This window comes from Macaca mulatta, chromosome 2 (assembly GCF_049350105.2).
Source record: "Macaca mulatta isolate MMU2019108-1 chromosome 2, T2T-MMU8v2.0, whole genome shotgun sequence".
Classification (NCBI taxonomy): Eukaryota; Metazoa; Chordata; class Mammalia; order Primates; family Cercopithecidae; genus Macaca; species Macaca mulatta.
The window spans coordinates 163,954,363-163,975,416 of record NC_133407.1 but is presented as its reverse complement, the minus strand read 5'-3'; the positions used below and the strand labels follow the sequence as shown (position 1 = coordinate 163,975,416).

Here is a 21,054-nt window from a genome sequence, read left to right as displayed (position 1 = left end):
ATAGGTGTACAGTATCATATACTCAGAATTGTGCCAAAGTGCCAATCCAGAAACAGGTACTGAATTGTTACTGAGTCCCAGGCATTATCTCAGATACAAAGATATATTTAGACATGAAACAGAAAAGTGCCCTACCTCTAAGAAGCTGATAATCAGCATACATATACACGTAAAACTAAGTATGCCACAGTTGTTGCTTAATCTTTCTATGTGCATACACCTGTAAAACGGGAAAAACCAAACTACTTTGCTTATGGTTACATACGTAGGGAGCAAAAATATAGAGAAAACAAAGTGTTTACCATGAAAGTGGGAAGGTGCTGTAGTAAAGGAAGAAACCATGGTGGCCTTCTAAGATACTGGCAGTTACTATAGTACATGGGTTCTGACTTTACCCTAATTCATTACACTGTACATTTATGTGCTCTGTCCTTTTTATTTTGTTTTATTTTTCTAATCTCTGAGTTTGCTTCCAATGCACTTTTAAAATCTGTATCCTATTTCATGATATCAAGTAAGCTTTAAAAAGAAGCAGTCAAGGGCTGGTATGATAATTCAATAAATTCATTAGAGACCCAGGATCCTTCTAGCTTTCTGCTCTTCTCTTCCTAAGTCGTAGCCCTTCTGGCAATTTAAGATGATTGCTGGTGTTCCAGCATTATGTCCTCATGAAAGGAGAAATGAAGAGAGAAAAAAAGAAGCCAGGTCTTTCCCTTTAAGAATCCTTTCTTTGGTCAGAATGTGGTCATATGGCCAATCCAGCTCCTGTGGGTGCTAGGAAATGTAGTCTTTATTCTAGGCACCTGTTTGCCTAGCTGAAATCCAGGGGTTCTATTATGTAAGAGGAAGGAGGAAAAGGATACTGGAGAATACCTCCTTGTCTGTTCTTCTGTTAGGTAGTTTGACCAAATCACGTTGCTGGTAAGAACAAAGCCAGGATTTGAACCAGCATTACTGACTCTGAAGCCCATGATCCTTCAGCAATGCTGTCTTGCCCCCCCACCCAATAAGATCCATAATTCTGAAATGGGCTAAATGGGTGTGGGCTGCCCAGAATGAGTAGGCAGGTGGATGAGGAATAGACTGATAAGATGCTAAAGAAAATGAATGATGAGTGAAGGGACTGTTGACTTAATAAATGAAATATATGAGCTAAAAAAAGTTAACCCAATGTTTGTGTATTTTTCTTGTGTTGTTTACAACAGCATATCTGTTTTAGTGAGGGTATTATTGTATTTTGCAGGTAGTTAAAGTTCACCATAGTACTATAAGCTCCTACCTAGAAGACATAATACTGAATACTGAAGCGAATACTGCAGAAGAACAAGCCAGGGCAGAAATAGAGAAGATGGCTGAGAAAATCAATGACATTGCTTATGAAATGGAAAGCCGGTGTGTATCAAGAGAACAGATTGTAGAATGGACAGCCTATTTGCTGATACTCATATATATTTTTTCAAGAGCTTACAATTTCACCACCAAGGAGAAACAAATAACTCATACTTCAGGGTCCATTGTTTTATTAACATAACTCCTGAGAAGCCAATATTAACATAACTCCTGAGAAGCGTGTACCTCTGTATGTATTCTCAGTTATGCTCTGCAATCTGGATTACTCTCATTACTTACTTTAAGAATACTCGGAAGCATAAAAACAATGTGAATACGTGTGTGCAACATTACTGGGACTTCATCCCAAGGTTTCTGGCTTCTATGTATAAGCTGTGTTTCCAACATTCTCTTCCTGGCAGGCAGGGTAACTGAAGGACAGGGTCAAATCCAAATTTTTTTTATGGAGTTAAACAAACTTGCCAGGAATGTGATATTTCAGATCACTTAATCAAGGAAAAGGTGATGTTGGGATTTGAATGGAGTTGCTTACACAGCAGGAAAGCATAAATCAGCAGCTCAAGTAAAAAAACCAAAGAAATAATTCAATTTGTTTTATATTTTTTAGCCGAACCTATCTTCAGTCAGAGGAGATTGTTGCTGAGTTGGTTTATAGTTTTCTGATCCCAGAGGTGCAAAAATACTTTGTCAAAGAAAAAGGTAAGCCAATGTAAATGCTTTACTTTAGGATTTTTAAAATATGTAACTTATTTTCAATATCCCAGAGATTTAAAATTAAACAGAGGGATGGGGAAATTTCTGAAGGAGGATCACTGAGTTTTCTTATTTCAGAGTTTGTCAGGTTCTCTTCATGCTACCTGATTCTAGAATATAATCAACTCTAATACAGATGGGACGTAGTTCTAATAAGAGTGACAATATCAAAATCCAAACCTTGTTTAAAAGGATGTTCCCAAGTTTTCAGAAGAGGTGTATTTTTTATTTTTATTTTTAAAGCATAAAACAGATAATGAGCATATAAAAGATTTTCACATTGTAGCAGCCTTATGGAGGCAGGACACGTGAACCGTGAATACTAAAAAGCAGGGGTGCAGGAAAGGTCTAAATCTACTCTGCTGCTCTGCCTGCACCCCAAATAGCTTGTTTCTGCTGGAATTCCATCCAAGTATAAATATCCTAATTTATCATTTGTCACTGGTGGCATGTTTTTAAAGATTGATGCTTTCAGTCAATAGAGAAAGAGAAAATAATATATTAAACAGAAAAGTAAGATTCTTCCATAGCTCTGAGACTGTTGATGGCAGGCTTGATCCTAGACAGAGGGGAGCAACCAGGAGAAGAACAATATTTAAGTGAAATGGCAGCTCAAAAGCATTGAAAATTATACAGGGGAATTCCAGACAGGTTTAAGCAGAAAAATGCTTAACATTTCAATTTGCTTGACCAGGGATAAAGAAATGGTGGAGTTCTAACACATTTGGAGAGGACAAAGAAATGCCTGATTTTTCCATTGCATGGTTGTAGTGTAATTTTTAAACCAGTACCCCCTAAGGATAAGCATTTAGTTTGTTTCCAGTTTGTTTTCCTGTTACTAACGGTGCTTCAGTCAATATATTTTACACATATCCCGGCATGCTTCTGAGAGTAAACTCCTAACAGTACAATTGCTGGGATATAAGGTATGTGTATTTTACATTTTGATAGATAGTACCAAATTTCCTACAAAAAGATTGTTCTCCCAATTTGATATTACCATATCGCCCCACAAAATGATCGTTGACTTGCATCAATAGCGTATGATAGTGCTTATACAAAAAAATTAATTTTCAGATCAAGTAATATATTTCTGTGTCACATTATGTTACAAAAGGACCTTATGTTTTCTAGGACCTTAAGAAAATATGCAACTCCTTTCCACTTCTCCTGGGTTCAAAGTGAGGCCAGGCTGCTTCAAAGCCATTACACCCTTGGTTGAATTCCACCCTAGGATTGAAAGAGAGGAGGAAAACAGTGGGTTTAATAATTACTAGTTTGTGGCGAGGCGTGGTGGCTGAAGTCTGTAATCCCAGCACTTTGGGAGTCTGGGGTGGGAAGATCACCTGAATCCAGGAGTTAAGACCAGCCTGGGCAACATAGGGAGACCCAGTTGCTACAAAAAAATATTTTAAAATTAGCTAGGTGTGGTGACATGCACCTGTAGTCCCAACTACTTGGGAGACTGAAGTGGGAGGATCACTTAAGCACGGGAGGTGGAGGCTGCAGTGAGCCGAGATTGTGCCACTGCATTCCAGCCTGAACAACAGAGTGAGATCCTGTCTGGAAAAAAAAAAAAAAAAAATTTACTACTTTGTGATCCCCTCTCTCACCTTGGGAGTCTGAGTTGAGGATCTGGAGGAAGACTTGAGTGAAAGGAATCCAGTGGCACTTATCTGCGGTCAAGTTGTGTGAGTCCCTAGCCTCTTCCCTTTATATTTTTGCCAAATCAAAAGAGCCATATGAACAGGGAGCACACTAGGACCTTTTTTTTCTCTTTTCAAATGAGAACCATATATATTGTATATACACTCTTTACCCAAAATTAAGATAATATTACATACAGACGATTTTGAGATATATCACTTTTTAAAAAGCCAATGGATCAGAAAAACGTAAAGTGGATCAAAAAAAGGTAAATTATCTAATGTCTCTGTGTCCATGTTTCTTCTTCTGAGAATGAGGATATTAAAATACTATCTTTTAGGAGGATTAAATGAAGAATTACATGTCAACTGCTTAAAACAGTACCTGGTACAAAGTAAGGACAAATGCTAACTGCTAACATCATCATCATCACTACTCCTTTCCAAGGGCTTAGGTGCTTACCTGATAGTGAATATTCTTAGAATTTGGAGCTAGGACTACCTTCTAAAGCCATGAGCTCATAAACTCATCATCAATCAGTAAGTCCCCTCCACATTAAGAACTAAGGCTCAAAAAGAAGTATAAGACAAGGTCTTTATTTGTAAGTTATTTACACTCTAGGTATCAAACAAAATGTAACTCACATGAAATGCTTCAATGCTGAATAGGTTGGTACAAACTGAAGTGCGGTAAGTGGTAAATCTGGGCTGACGTAGTCAGAGGAGACTTCCTGGAGGATGTTGGACATGAGCTTTCCAGGTTTTGGAGTACAGGCATTCCAGGTGAGGGAAACTGCTGAGGAGTGGAATGGAGGCAAGCCTGGTGGGAAGGAGTATGACTGGGCTGAACCAGAGAGTGGGAACAGAGGGAGCAGAAAGAAATTAGATTTGGGTTGGGTTTACCTTTAGTTTGCAAAATTATTTCTATCATGACTCTCTTGAAACATTTGGGAATGGTTTCGTTCAGACTTTCAGAGTGAAAATTTTTCTATTGCTTTGGCACAGTGAGGAACGCACAGCGGAAACATATTCTTGCAGCCCATCAGATCATCCACAGTTGCACAGAAAGCATGGTTCAAAAGAGATTAACTGAGGGACAGCAAGATGAGGCCTCAAATGCTGCCATGTTACTTGAGAAAGAAATTCAAAATGAGAACAACAGCTAAGGTGAGTTTGATTTTCCACCTGGAAAAAAAAGCAGAGAAAGGAAGAAAAGCAGCATTGTTCAGCTTTGTGCTGTGCTCTAACAATCATAATTGCTGTTTAAGAAATGGAAGATTGTTGTTTAAGAAATGGAGGACTTCTGTTTAAATTGGCACATTTCCTCTAGGTTATAGCATCTACTGTTGAGATTATTAGAAAATTAGAGTTTATATTACAGCAAATAGACTCTTGTGATACAAAAAATAGGACTCTAAATTATTTTTATGGGTTCTTTTAGTGTGTATGTACCTTGTCAAATGAAGCTACAGAATGTGTCAGTGTTATACATTAAAAAAAAACTTGTTCTTATGGAAGTAGACAAGGTATGCCCTAATGCATTGTGCTAGTTGTAAGCATGGCATGAGACACACAGCCTGCCCAATTCTAGCTCAGACACCTTCTGCAGTGCCCACCAGGGGTTGGTCTTGGGCTCAACTAAAGGCTGTCATACTCACAAGACTAACATAGACCATATTTGGCATGAATGTACTTAGAAAAATATAAGACAGGAAACAGCTTCCAGCAAGGCAACATCAGACATTTCTCTTCCTGTAGGAGCCCTTGCCATAGCCATGCAGAAGAACACATAGCTATTTTCTTTAGTCCCTAGTTTATGGAGTGCAGATACAATACAAGGAAAAGAGGTAGGTGGGTGGGGGTGGGGTACAGGAGCTGCCCTGGCGTAAAAGTTTCACACCCCAGGGGCCAGAATCTCTTGTAATAATTCCATAGGCATAGCTTCCAGGGTCCCCACCGTGGATTTGCCCGGCTATAAAAGTCAACATACTCACAGAAACTCAAAGCTATGGTTTTCTATTAGGTATTCATTCCTCCCAGTTCAGATGGAATTTGCCGATCAGGGGTCATTTTTAAGTAGTTCAAGTTGCTCAGTAACACAGTTGACACCTATCACCTTATCAGGTTACTAGGAGAATAGTGCTAGGGAGTCAATTAAAACTAAAATTCTCATGAGGAGGGGAATGGAGTGAACTTTTTGCCTATACTTTCTCCCTCAACCCTTTTGTGGTAGAGGCACGTCTTCTGCTGTTTTGCCCTGAAGGTATGCCAACCATCAGGTTGGGGAAAGTACCAGGGCTAGGGAGAAATTTTAGTCTGGCACTCAGAAGTTTTGTGTATTGGCCAACTCTGCCACCAATTGTATAATCTTATACAAATAATTTCTCTGCTTCAGTCCTTGGTCCAATAGAATGGAATCTTAAGTCTCAATCAAAAGGAATCATGGAAGGAAGGTTGAGATGAGAGGGAAGGTAAAAAATACTGCAGAGAGAAAGCTAATAAGTGACTCTTAAATATCAAACTGTGGCTGTAAATTACAGCAGAAAAACTTTAGACTTTAATAGTAAAATAACCTCTGAAATAATTGAAAATATAAAACATCTATTACATGTTATGTTATATATTGTCTATAAAATGCAAATTCAAGGACCAAAGCATTTGCCTACCTTATTACTGTGACAAAAGCAAGCCTTAAGGTTGGGGTGGTCATTTTTCTGACGTGGAAATTTAATAAGATTAATAATTTACACAGTTTGCATTGAATGCATCTGCCTTTACTTCTGATTATGATACCTACTCCATGACATCCATAGTGACCTGTGAAATCAAGCCAGAGGAGAACAAAAATTATCTTCTATTTTATACTTAAAGTAAAATGTATTTCATTAAAGCCTATGTAAAGCGTATATGATAATTATAAAATCTACTTGCAAGAAAGTCTAGTTGTCAGGCTAATTACAGACACTCAATAAAGGTGATCAACCAATAAATTAAATGGTTGGAACATGCAGCTTAGCTGTCCCCAAAGCATATCTTCCCTCTTCCTTCTTGCAGAGGGAAGCAGAGAAGGACAGATGTGAGATTATTCAATGATGGCTAGGGAAAGGGGCAGTAGGCATGGACCACTGATTTAAAATACGTATTTAAAAATATGTATTTTTAATTAGCTTGAACAGAGAGCTAATAAATAGTGAAGAATTTCTGGGCCAAAATCTAGGAGAAGATAGAAATTTAGAGGGTTGGGTCTGGCATTTGGAGCTACTTTTTTCCTGGGAGAATATGAAGATTCTAGAAAATGTGGCTGAAAGACTGAGCAGTATTTTTAAAAGCTTTGCAAAACCAGGGGGACAAAAAACTTGAGTCAAGGATGGGGCCCTGGTAAACCTTCTTCATTTGGGTAGGGACTCTAAAAGGCTATGCCCTAGTGGTAAGGGTTGACTGGAAGTAAACTATCCCTGGCGTATAATGTAGTTTAGCTTCTCATCATCTGAGTGATTTTAAAAATCTCAATCCCAAAAATTGAACTTAACGAGGTTCTTGGTTTCTATTGCCTCAAGGAACCTGCCAGAAATAAAACGTAAATTCTCTTTACAGGAAGTTAACATTGTTCTAGACCTCTATTTTCACAATTTCTAGAACACAATCAAGAATATTCAGGTACATGAGGAGACATGACAATCTGAACAAGCGGCAAAAACAACAGATGACAGAAACAGACATAAAAGGATCTAAAATATTGGAGTTGTTAGACCCAGACTTTATTTATTTTTTCCATAAGTTATTGGGGTACAGGTGGTATTTGGTTGCATGAGTAAGTTCTTCAGTGGTGATTTGTGATATTTTGGTGCACCCATCACCAGAGCAGTATACACTGCAACATATTTGTAGTCTTTTATCCCTCGTCCCCTTCCCACTCTTCCCCCCAAGTCTGCACAGTCCATTGTATCGTTCTTATGCCTTTGTGATTAGACACAGACTTTAAAATAACTATGTTTACTACTGTGGACTTCTATCCTCCAGAACGATGAGAAAATACATTTCTGTTGTTTAAGCCGTCCAGTCTATGTTGTTTTGTCATGGCAGCCCCAGCTGACTAAGACAGATTTTGGTACCAGGAGTCGGGTACTACTGTAACAACTACCTAAACATGTGGGAGTGGACTTGCCACTGGTTATGGGTAGAAGCTGGAAGAGTTTTGAGGTATATACTATATATATATGGACATCAAGGGTGATTCTGGTGAGTTCTCAGATGGAAATATGGAATATGTTATTAGAAACTAGAGGAAAGGTGACCCTTATTATAAAATGGCAAAGACCTTAACTGAACTGTGCTGTAGTGTTTAATGGAAGGATGAAGTTGCAAGCAATGAAATTAGATATTTAGCTGAGGATATTTCTAAGCAAAGTGTTGAAGGAGCAACTTGGTTCCTCCTGACTGCTTATCGTAAAATGCAAATGGCAAGAGATTAATTGAAGAAGCAATTGTTAAGCAAAAAGAAATCAGAATGTGAAGATTTGGAAAATTCTTAGCCTGTTCATATTGGAAAAAAAGAGAAAGCTCTTTCTGATGGGAATGCTAAGGGTCGGTTAACAGACATTTGATAAGTGTATGGGATTATATGAGCAGAAACATTGCAGGATGAAATTAAGGAAGCCTATTGATTGGACTTCTTGAATTAGACAGGATGGGATGATAGAACTATTCAGCTGCAAACGTGCACTATTCTTCAAGAAGAAGGAAAAATGATTCCACAGGAGATCCAGAGGTCATCAGGGCCATTGTCCCAGTTTCAACAGGCCAGGTGGCTTTCACCATGAGCTTTGGAGGAAGGATCACCCAGTGGACCCCAGCTCATCTGAGCTATGGGGTGGGACCCTGGGTCAGCAGAGCTACAGGGAGCAGACACTTACCTAGAGTCATGGGGATGGGGCACTGTAGAGTCAAAGGGGCAGAGCCATGGGAATGATGCTGCCACCCCAGTGGGCTTAGAAAGCAAGACACTAAGCCAAGGAAGACTATACTCAAGAATTAAGATCCAGTGGAATTTGCTTTGCCAGGTTGTGGACTTGCTTAGGATCCATCACCCATTTCTTTCTTCTGATTTTTCCCTTTTGGAAGGAAATATGTCCCCTATGCCTCTCCCACCATAGTATTTTAGAAGCACATAGTGTGGCTGGTTTCACAGGCTCATAGGTGGAGAATAATTTTGCCTCAGGACAAGTCATATCTTGAGTCTCACCCGTACTTCATTTGGATAATATTTATGAGAATTTGAACTGTAGACTTTAGAGTTGATGTGGGAATGAGTTAAGATTTTTGGTATTGTTGGTGTAGAATGAATGGTGAGGAACATGAATTCTACCTGGGGTAGAATGCTATGATTGAAATGTGTCCCTGAAAATGCATATGTTGAAGCTATAACCCCCAATGTGGTATTTGGAGACAGGACCTTTGGAAGAGAATTAGGGTTAGATAAGGTAATGAGGGCAGAACCCTCATGATGGGGTTATTGCTTTTACAAGAAGAGACATCACAGTGCTTCTCCTCTCCTTCTTCCTCTCTCCCTCTGCCATTCTCCCTCTCTCTCTCTCTTCCTTTCTCCCTCTCTTCCTCCACTTTCAATGTGAAGACACAGTGAGAAGGTGGCCATCTAGATGCCAGAAAGAGAACTTTCAACCAAAACTAACCATGCTGGCGCCTTGATCTTGGACTTGTACCCTCTAGAACTGTGAGAAAAGAAATTTCTGCTGTTTAAGCTATTCAATCTATGGTATTTTGTTATGACAGCCTGAGCTAAGACACTTACTGTGTTCAAAGGGTAAATGCCAATATTGAAAATTTCAAGAGAATTGGACATAATAAAAATGATATAGCATATTTGAAGAAAATAGAAATTCCAGAATTTAAAAATACAGTAGCAAAAATGAGAAACTCAGTGAATCTTTCCTCAGAGATATTTAGAAAGAAGCATGGAAAGACAAAAGGATAGGAATTTATAGAAGAGAGAGAAGGATAGATTTAGAATAACTTAATGATTTAGAAAAGGAGAAAAAGTGAGTAGGTATGGACCACTGATTGAATAAATTTGACTACTAAAGGAAGGAATAATATGTTGGGAGATCATATGGAATATGAATTTTCCAAAAATAATAAAAGAATTGTTTTCAAGAAGACTTCTTAACCCTAAGCAGAATAAATAAAAAGAAAACCATACCTAGATACATCTTAGAATACTAATACTGCTGAAAGCCAAAAAGAAAAAAACCTTTAAAAGCATTCAGACAAAAATGATAAATTACCTTCAGAAGAGCAACAATTAAGCTGACAGTTGACTTCTCATCAGAAACAATGAAAGCCAAAAAGATGGAATGATATGTTCAATATATCAAAATAGCAAAATAAAGTAGGATTCTATGCAAATGTATTCTTCATGCAAACATATTCTTCAAGAATGGCAATGAAAGACATTTTCAGACAAATGAAACTAATAAAATTTATCACTAGGAGATCTGCAACACAAGAAATTATTAAAGCGTGCTTTTTAAGCAGAAGAAAAATTATCCCAGGTGGAAGGTTGGAAATAAATTTAAGGACACGTATGTGGATTGGCTTATTGATTGCATAAAACAATAATTACAAGAAACAGCAGTAATAGGAGCAATGCAGTTATAAAACAAAAGAGTAATATATAAGTCAGAAGAGGGCTAAATAGATTAAATTGTTCTAAGACACTTGCATTGTCTAGGAGGAAGATAAAAGTATAAGTTGACATTGATAACTCAATGATCCGTGATAACTCAAGGATGCATTTTGTAACCTCTAGGGTAACTCTGAAGGGATAGTAAGGAGATATATGATGTCTAAACTAACAGAAGAAAATGGGATTAAGTTTTCAAAACACTCAATACAAAAAGCAGATAGAAAGGAGAAAAAAGGAAACAGAACCAATAGAAAGCACTGAATAAAATGGCAGATGTAAACCAAAATTTGTCATTGAGTACATTAAATGTGAATGGACAAAATATTCCAAGTAAAGTCAGAATTTACCAGACTGAATAAAAATCATACTAAATTATATGCTGCTTGCAAGAAGCCTATATAAAATCTAAATATACAAAATGGTTGCAAGTTAAAAGATTGAAAAAGATACCGTAAAAACACCACCCATAGAAAAGCAGATATAGCAATATTCATATCAAAGAAAACTTTAAGGCACAAAGTATTAGAGAAAAAGAAGGACATGCCATAAAAATAAAGGTCTAATTTATTGGGAAGATATAATGTCACAATTTAAATATACTTAATAGCACGGCCTTTACCCTAAATATAGCAAAATTTAACAGAACTGCCTGTAGAAATAGACAAATCCACAATAATTCTGGGAAATTTTAATCTTTATCAGGAACTAACAAGCGAGCAGAGAGAAAAAGCATTTAAAAATGTAATATTTGGCTGGGTGCAGTGGCTCACGTCTGTAATCCCAGCAAATTTGGGAGGCCAAGGCAGGTGGATCAGTTCAGCTCAGGAGTTCGCAACTAGCCTGGTCAACATGGTGAAACCTTGTCTCTACAAAAAATACAAAAAAAATTAGCCAGGTATGGTGGTGTGCGCCTGTAGTCCCAGCTACTTGGGAAACTGAGGCAGGAGGATTGCTTGAGCCCAGGAGGCAGAGGTTGCAGTGAACTGAGATCATGCCACTGCACCCCAGCCTGAGTGACAGAGCAAGACCTTGTCTCAATAATAATAATAAAATTAAAATGGAATATTTTAGATACATAATTTTTAAAAACTTGGCCTACTGGACATTTGTAGAATATTATGCCCAACAACTACAGATGCATATTCTTGCCAAGGGCAGAGGGACATTACCAAGGGAAAGAGAAGCCAGGGGAGCTGTGTGGGCTGGCATGATGGATTAGGGTGCAGAGGAGCCCCTAGGGTGAGGCCAAATTTTCCCATATAATGTTAGCTTTAGGTTTTAGGTAGATACCCTTTTTCTGGTTGAGAAATGTTTGAATCCATCATGTTATTTAACCAGTTATGTCAGTAATAAAATTCACTCAGTTCCATGGACCTAACCATTGACACTTCTATCATTTTTTGTTTTTTGTGGGTTTTTGTGTATGTGTGTTGTTTGGTTGGTTGGTTGGTTGGTTGGTTGGTTGGTTTTTGGTCAGAAAGAGAAGCTGAATGTTCTGGCTTGCACCATCACTCTGACATTCAGTGATTCAGAGTGATAAAGTTTCAGTGTGATTTTTTCCAGCTCAGGGCCAAGACTGAGATTTTTGTAAGTAAGAGCACCATCCTCAGCTACTGTCGCAGAACACTGACTGGCTTTGGAAATTGGCTGTTGCTGCAGACTCGGTAATATTTTTTAATGAATCTGCCCTAATGTTGCAAGGCAAGCAGAACTCACATGCAGAGCTTATGCTATGGTGAGGTCCCTTCACTGGCAACTAACATTATTTGAATCCCAAATAATATACTTCCTATGTTATGAAAAGTTAAAACAAGAAGGAAGATCTTCATTCCTACATGTATTTGCATTGGATATATTTTCTGAGCCTAAACTACTTTTCTAGTAGCAATTTTGGACTTTGAAACAAGTGCAAAGGAAATGTCAAAATCTATTTATCTGCAATGGAAGCAAGTCCATTTTACCTTCAATTGGAAGTAATCTGTATTGTAATGACGTGCTAAAAAGAAAATATCAAGAGAAGAATCTAATAGAATTCTATAAATGCCTTCCAAGCAATACATATGGATATTTATATAAAAGTATATAATTGTGGATGGATACCAGTATTGGCCATACCGTTCTGAATGAAAAGACATTTTCAAAGATGACATAGGGATGAGATAAGATAGGGGAAAATCTCATTTTCAAAGACGAAATGAGAAAGAGGAAAATCTAATTACACATTGCTATTAATAAATGAACATTTGCAATCAATTTCAATGACTTGAACCCAAATTAAGCAAAATGTTATTCCCCCAAATAAGAATTCCATTCTTTTCATTAAGATAACTATATCACAAAAAGCTATAGTCAATTATTAGTAGTGTATTTTAAATTTTATCAAAAATGTTATGAAAATTTGTTTTCTCTTTTGTTAAATGAGTATCATTGATTTTGTCATTTGACTCACAAAACCTAAAATATTTACTATTAAGCCCTTTTCAGAATTCCTTACTCTACAGTAATTACAATGAAGTAGAACTAAATATAACATATGGAAGAATCTCACAAATATAATAAGCACCATAATAAGCCAAATCCAAAAATAATCCACAGTATGAGTTTATTTATATAAAGTTCAAAACCAACAGCATTAAACTATAGTGTTTAGGAATGCATACTTAGAAAGTTAAGGTATAACGAAAAGTAAGAAAGTGACTACTGTAAAAATAAAATCAGAATAGTGATTACTTTTAGGAGGTAAAGAGAGGATTGTGATTGGGAAGGGGTAAATGGGAGCTTATGGAATACTATTTCCTGACCTGGGTGATATTTACACAGATGAGTACTGTACATTAATTCATTAGGCTGTACATTGCTTTTAGGTACTTTCCTATATGTGTCATATTCCACAGTTGAAAGTTAGTAATACAAAAACATATGAAAGTATAAAACTCATTGGTAAAAGTAAGTACATGGTCAAATTCAGAATATTCTAATACTGTAATGATGGCGTGTAAATCACTTTTATCTTTAGTATGAAGGTTAAAAGACAAAACTATTAAAAATAATACCTACAATAATTTGTTAAGGGATATACAACATAAAAATATGTAACTTGTGAAATTGAAAACACAGATGTTGAGGAGGGTGGTTAAAAAGTGTAGAGTTCTTGCATGCAATCAAATTTAAGTTGTTACCAGTTTAAAATAGCCTATTGTAACTATAAGGTGTTTTATATATTTCTCATGGTGAGTACAAAGCAAAAAACGTATATTAAATACACAAAAGGTGAAGAGCAAGAAATCAAAGCATAGTACTAGAGAAAGTCACCTAATTACAAAGGAATACAGCAAGAGAGGAAGAAAAGAACAAGGACCTACAGAACAACCATAAAACAATGAACCAAATGATAGTAGTAAGTCTTTATCAATAATTACCTTGAATGTAATTAGATTAAATTCTCCAATGCAAAGACATAGAGTGGCTGAGTGGATAAAAACAAACAAATGAGACCTATGTCCAGCCTACAAGAGACTCACTTCACAGTTTAAGGACTCACATAGACTGAAAGTGAAAGGATGAAAAAAGATACTCAATGCAAATAGAAACCAAAATAGAACAAATGTAGTTAAACTTACATCAGATAAAATAGATTTTAAGTAAAAAGCTATAAAATGAGACCAAAAAGGTCATTATGTGATAATAAAGGGGTCAATTCATCAAGAGGCTTTAACAATTATAAATATATGTGCACTCAACGTTGGAGCACCTAAATATATAAAGCAAATATTAATAGATATGAAGGGAGAGCTAGACTGTAATACAGTAATAGTGGGGACCTCCAGTATCCCACTTTCAGCAATGAACAGAACATCTAGACAAAAAATCAATAGAGAAATATCAGACTTATGCTACACCTTAGACCAAATGGACCTAACAGACATATATAGAATATTCCATCCACCAGCAGCAGAATACACATTCTCCTCAAATACACACAGAACATTCTCCAAGACTGATGACTGATAAACAAGCCTAACAAACTTAAGAAGATTGAAATTATAGCCAGTATGGTTTTTCCAACCACAGTGGTATATAAAATAGAAATTAGTAACAGGAGGGATTTCAGAAAATTCACAATTACATGGAAATTAAACAACATGGTCCTGAACAACAAGAAGTCAAAGAAGAATTGAAAAGGGAAATTAAAAAAAAATACCGTGAGGCAAATGAAAATGGAAACACAAGACATAGTTATGGGATGCAACAAAAGCAGTTCTAAGATGGAAATTTATAGCAATATGTGCTTGCATCAAAAAAGAAGAAAGATCTCAAGTAAACAACGTAATATTACACCTCAAAGAACTAAAAAAAGAACAAACTAAGCCCAAAATTAGTAGAAGGAAAGAAATAATAAAGATTAGACCCGAAATAAGTGAAGTAGAGACTAGAAAAATAATAGAAAAGATCAACAGAACTAAAAGTCGGTATTTTGAAAAAATAAAATTGACAAACCTTTAACTAGACTACTTAAGGACAGAGAGGGAAGACTCAAGGAAAATCAGAAGTAAAAGAGGAGACATTACAACTGATACCACAGAAATGCAAAAGATAAAAGACTACTATAAACAACTACATACCAACAATTTGGACAATCTAGAAGAAATGGATAAATGTCTAGACACATGCAACCTATCAAGACTGAACCGTGAAGAAAATAGAAAATCAGAATAGACCATTAACAAGTAAGGGCATTGAATCAGTAATGAAAAGACCCTCATCAAAGAAAATCCCAGGCAGGACCCAATGGCTTCACTGCTGAATCCTACCAAACATTTAAATTGCAAAGTCTTCCAAAAAAATTGAAAAGGAGGGAATACTTCCAAACTCATTTTACAAGATTAGCATTACTCTTATTTCAAAACTAGACAAGGATACTACGAGAAAGAAAATTTATAGGCCAATATCCCTGATTAACATAGATGCAAAAATTCTAAAAAAAAAAAAAAGTAACAAACTAAATTCAACAAATTAAAAGGATCTTTCACCATGATCAAGTGGGATTTATCCTAGAGATGAAAGAATGGCTCAACATACACAAATCTATAAATGTGATATACCATATTAACAGAATGAAGGACAAAAATCACATGATCATATCAATAGATTCAGAAAAAAATTTGACAAATTCAATACTCTTTCATGACAAAAAAAAAAAAAAACTCTTAACAGATTTGTTATAGAACAAATGTACCTCAACATAGTAAAATCCATATATGACAAACTCACAACTAACATCATTCTCAACAGTAAAAAGTTGAAGCCTTTTCCTCTAAGATCAGAAACAGACAAGGATGCTCCACTCTTGCTACTTCTATTCAACATAGTACTGTAAATTTCAGCCAGCACAGTTGGGCAAGAGAAAGAAATAAAAGGCACCTGCATTGGAAAGGAAGAAGTTAAATTGTTTTTCTTTGCAGGTGACATGGTCTTATATATAGAAAACCCTAATGACTCCAACAAAAAAAACTAATAGAAATGATAAAGGAATTAGGTTACAGGTACAAAATCAACATACAAAAATCAGTAGCATTTCTATACATTAACAACAAGCTATACAAAAAAGAAATCAAGAAAACAATCCCATTTATAATAGCTGCAAGGAAAAAAATAAAATACTTCGGAGTAAATTGAATCAAGGAGACCTGTACATTGAAAACTATCAAACATTGATGAAAGAAACTGAAGAAGACACAATTAAATAAAAGGATATCCTGTGTTCATGAATTGAAAGAATTAATATTGTTTAAATATCCATGCTACTTAATGCAATCTACAGATTCAATGCAATCTACAGATTCACTGCAATCTCTATCAAAATTCCAATGACATTTTTCACAGAAATAGAAAAGGCAATCCTAAAATTCATATGGAACCATAAAAGACCCCAAGTAGCTAAAATAATTTTGAAGCAAAAAGAACAAAGCCATCACACTAACTGACTTAAAAATCTACTGCAAAGCTATGCTAATCAAAACAGCATGGTACTACACACAAAGACCAATGGAACATAATAGAGAGCCCAGAAATACACCCACGGATTTGCGGTTAATTGATTTTTGACAAAGGTGCCAAGAACACACAATGGGAAAAGGACAGTTTTTTCAATAAGTGATGCTGAAAAAACTGGATATCTACATACAGAAGAATGAAATTAGAACCTTTTCTCCACACCGTTTTCAAAACCCAACTCAAAATGGATTAAACACTTAAACATAAGTCCTCATACTGTAAAACTGCGAGAAGAAAACATAAGGGAAAAACTCCTAACATTGGTCTGGATGATTATCTTTTGGATATGACTCAAAAGCACAGGCAACAAAAGTGAAAACAGACAAAAGGATTACATCAAACTAAAAAGTTTCAGCAAAACAACAATAAACAGAGTGAAGAGACATCCTGCTAAATGGGAGAAAATATTTGCAAACTGTACATCTGGTAATATTCAAAATATATGAGGAACTCAAACAACTCAATAGCAAGAAAATAAATAACCCAATTAAAAAGGGCAAAGGACTGAATATACATTTCTCAAAAGAAGACACATATGAATGGCCAACAGATACATGAAAAAAATGCCCAATGTTATAATCATTCAAGAAATGCAAACGAAAACCACAATGTGATATCACCTCATACTGTTAGAATGGCTATTATCAAAAAGACAAAAAATAAGTGTTGAGGAGAATGTGAAGAAAAGACCTTGCATGTTGTTGGTGGGAATGTAAATTAGTACAGCCATTGTGGAAAACATCACGGAGGTCCTCAAAAAATAAAAAATAGAACCACCATATGATCCAGCAATTCCACAACTGGGTATCTATCCAAAGGAAATGAAATCAGTGTGTGAAAGAGATATCTGCACTTCCATGTTCACTGCAGCATTAATCACAATAGCCAAGATTTGAAATCAACCTGTGTCCATCAACAGATGATGGTATACACACAATTGAATACTATTCAGCCTTAAAAAAAAAAGGAAGGAAATCCTGTCATTTGCAGAAACATGTCTGAACCTGGAGGGCATTATGCTAAGTGAAATAAGCCAGGCACAGAAATACCAGCATAATGCCATGAACCAGGCATAATGCATCCACACACATACACGTATGCTATCACTTACATGTAGAATAGAAAAAAGTTGAACTCATAGAAGTAAAGGGTAGAATGTTGGTTGCCAGAAGCTAGTGTGGTAGGGAGATGTTGGTCAAAGGATATAAATTTCCATTAGGAAGAATAAGTTCAAAGGATGCATTGTACAACCGTGGTGACTCTATTTAATAACAATGTATTATATTTTGAAAATAGCAAAGAGAGATTTTAAGCACTCTTTCCCCAAAAAATGAAAAGTATATGAAGTAGTACATATATTAATTAGCTCGACTGAGCCATTCTACAATGTGTACGTATTTCAAACCATCATGCTGTACCTGACAAATATATATAATCTTTCTTTGTCAGTTAAAAGTAAATAAATGAAATAGTAAAGGATGTTGGCAGTAAGTTAAAGTAAAATGGAAAGAGAATCAGAAACAGTACTTATGTCCTCCAATGTCTACATATTAACTTTTCCCAAACAAAAGTTCCGTGGATAACTGCTCTTCAGGACATTCATAAGCAGGCCTGCTCCTGGTATTTGCAAGACCCAGGTCAAGAGGATGAATTGAAGCTTCATATCATATGAAAATATATAAAGTTGTAAATTAGGCTAACATACTGTTAGATAAAATTTATTCTACCCACCTACTTTCACAAACATGTCTTTGAGATGATAACATTGAAAAATGGGTAAGCAGCTATGGGTTTTATGTAATTGAAAGATGGCAAGAACCAAAGATGATAAACTTAGTTATTATTGTACATGTCTGACTCTTCTGTTTATGTTCCAGTAGTATTTGGACAAGTAATGAAATAAAGGCATACATAGTTTTTTAAAAGTTAGAAATACATATGTATATATACAAACAAATATATATATGTATATACATTATGCCTGCAATATACAGAGAATATTTCTGGAAAGGTCAATAAGAAATTGGTAGGTAGCTGTTGTCAGGCATGGAAACTGGGGACTGGAGTTCACACTTGGGGAAAAGAGATTTATCTTCCTCATGTTGACATTCTTTTGTATTTTTATTTTTTTTATGATGTATGTATATTATTTTCAATTACAACCTAGTTAATGTACATATTTTTTTAAGTGCTAGAATTTGGAAACTGACACACTGTGAAGTAAGAAACATCTGGATCCCTAAGGCTTATAAATGGCAGAGCTGGGATATGTGTGGGGCTGTCGGAGTTCAAAGCTAGGGCTCAGACACACTGTATCACAGTAATTTTTTGCATGTATTGATCTGATAATGAATGTTTCTAAAAGATGACATAATCATAAACATTTGTTTGGCTCTTTTTTACAGATTGTGATTAAAAAAATAAAAAGAAGCAGTGCGAATCATCATAAAGAATTCCAATGGTCTGCACTTCTCCCAAAGTGTGCACTGCTCATAAACTTGCCAATGTGTGTTTCGTGAGAAAGGAGATTTGTTTTCCTTAAACACCCAATAATTTATAATGGTTTTCAGTAATAATAATCAAATGAAAAATCTTCATTCTCTTCAGTGTCTTCTAGACGCCCTACTTAAAAAGAACATTTTCTTATGTCTCATTTCAATATTTTGTTAACTATGAGGATGTGCTGGTTTGTTGAATCAAACAAAAGGAAATGTTGTGGAATATTTTTCCAAGTAGTTTTGGTTCACTATTCGCAGGACATTGGCATTATCTACTAAGGCTGAAAATGTGCATATTCCATGACTCAGGATTTTATCTCCCAGATATATATTCAACAGAAATGCATGAGTATGCGCACCAACAGGCATGACAAAAATATTTATAGTAGTGGTATTCACAATAGTCCCAAACTGGAAACCCAAGTGTCCATCTTCATTGGAACAGAAAACTATGCTTTGGTCTACTTCTACAGTGGCACATCAACCCACTTCTGAGCTTTAGATCTAAGAAGTATGTTCATGCAACAGCCATAGAGATGGTGCTGTTGAAAGGCAATCTGCCCATCCTGTGTATTGACAAGCATCAGGATTCCATGAGGATTCTTCCTCAAAGACTGGCAAATAGGAAAAAACAGTAAATGAGCAAAAACATCAACATGGAGCTCAAGTAAAGAATTTATAAAGGAAAGTGTGTGCTACTCTGAAAACAATAAAAGCTTATGTTAGAAAATATTTTACTGTAAGAAACAAGTAAAATTTCAGAAACATTTGCTGGGTGTTTTTAATAGGAGTCAAAAAGAAAGGGTCTTTTCAGAAACTGAAGTAGGGAATAATAAGAACAGACAAGGTCAAAAAATAGACAGATGCGGGCTGAAAAGGAAAGAAAATGGGCTAAGATGGGAAAAATGTAAAAAGATTTAAAATCCAGCAACAAAATCTGCACATTCATTTGGATGCAGTGAAAAGGGCAGAAATATCACAGCAGAGAATAAAACTGGTAATGTTGGCGACACATTTATTAAGTGCTCCAACATGAGATGGGAAGGAATGGGCAAAGTGATTAAAATGACAGCAGTTAGCTGTAGATGACCTATCCCACAGCAATCGGAGTTCTTGAAGAAGAAACCAGAACAAATAAGATAGAAACAATAATCAGAGTTTAATAATTAATTTTCTGAGGTTTTTTTTTTAAACTAAGTATACAAACTTGAAAGGGTTCACCTTGCCCTAGCAAAACTAGGATTGGGGCACCTTTTTTTCCCCTGAGGATCACTGACAAAAAAACACTGCACCAATAAGGAAGCAACTAAATTTTGTTTTGTTCTTTAAAAAATGCTAACCTGAACTAGGTAAAGTTATATCATTCGCTTTTGAAATAAAACATCAGGAACACAAAATGAGAAGTGAGTTAGGTTGGGCTGATGGGATAGAAGGTAGGAGGCGAATGCTATACAGCTGGGAACAGCAGACTTTCTGTAAAGGGCCAAAGGGTAACTACATTAGTGTTTGCAGGTCAGATGGTCTCCATCATAACTGTGTACTCAACTCTGCTGTTGTAGGGTAAGAGCAGCACTAGGTGACACAGAAATGAATGAGCATGACTGTGTTCCAGTAAAATTTTATTTTAATTAAAATCAATTTTTAATTAAAATCAATGTTTGAAAAAGGATTTAAAATAGCTTCTGATAAAGGACATACGTAATGAAACTTAAAGTATGATATTTTCTTTAAAAGTCTTTATCCTTATGTAGACTTCTAAAACTATGTTTTGTGTTTAGACTGTCAAGGAAAATACAAGTTTTTATACAATTCTCATTGACTAATTGAAGTTTACCAGGAGAAGAAAACTTTTTCCTGGTACTGGCAATCTTTTACTTATAACGGCTTGAGTTAAAAAGCTCCAACTTTTCTAATTTTTGCTTTTGAAAATAAAACACCTATAGTGACAATAAAAACACACACTTAAAGCCATGTGGTCATAGTGACTGGAGCCATGTAGTGAATTGGGGCCAGACTAGTACGATCAATAGCAATGCACAATCACAACAAA

At 35.8% G+C, this 21,054-nt stretch overlaps 1 protein-coding gene across 4 annotated transcripts in view; it reads left to right on the top strand.

Moving 5' to 3' along the window:
- The window catches only part of CFAP91 (cilia and flagella associated protein 91), a 63,777-nt gene extending 42,802 nt beyond the window's left edge, over window positions 1-20,975 (top strand). The window contains exons 15-19 of one of the 4 annotated variants that reach the window (XR_013413417.1): window positions 1,244-1,392; window positions 1,958-2,049; window positions 4,755-4,916; window positions 12,016-12,116; window positions 18,912-19,097. Coding sequence is in view for 3 of the 4 variants with exons in the window: in NM_001194476.2 (NP_001181405.2) it covers window positions 1,244-1,392; window positions 1,958-2,049; window positions 4,755-4,915 (402 nt within the window). In the remaining variant the exon portion in view is untranslated. 4 annotated transcript variants of the gene reach the window in all.
- The last annotated feature ends 79 nt before the right edge of the window (window positions 20,976-21,054 follow it).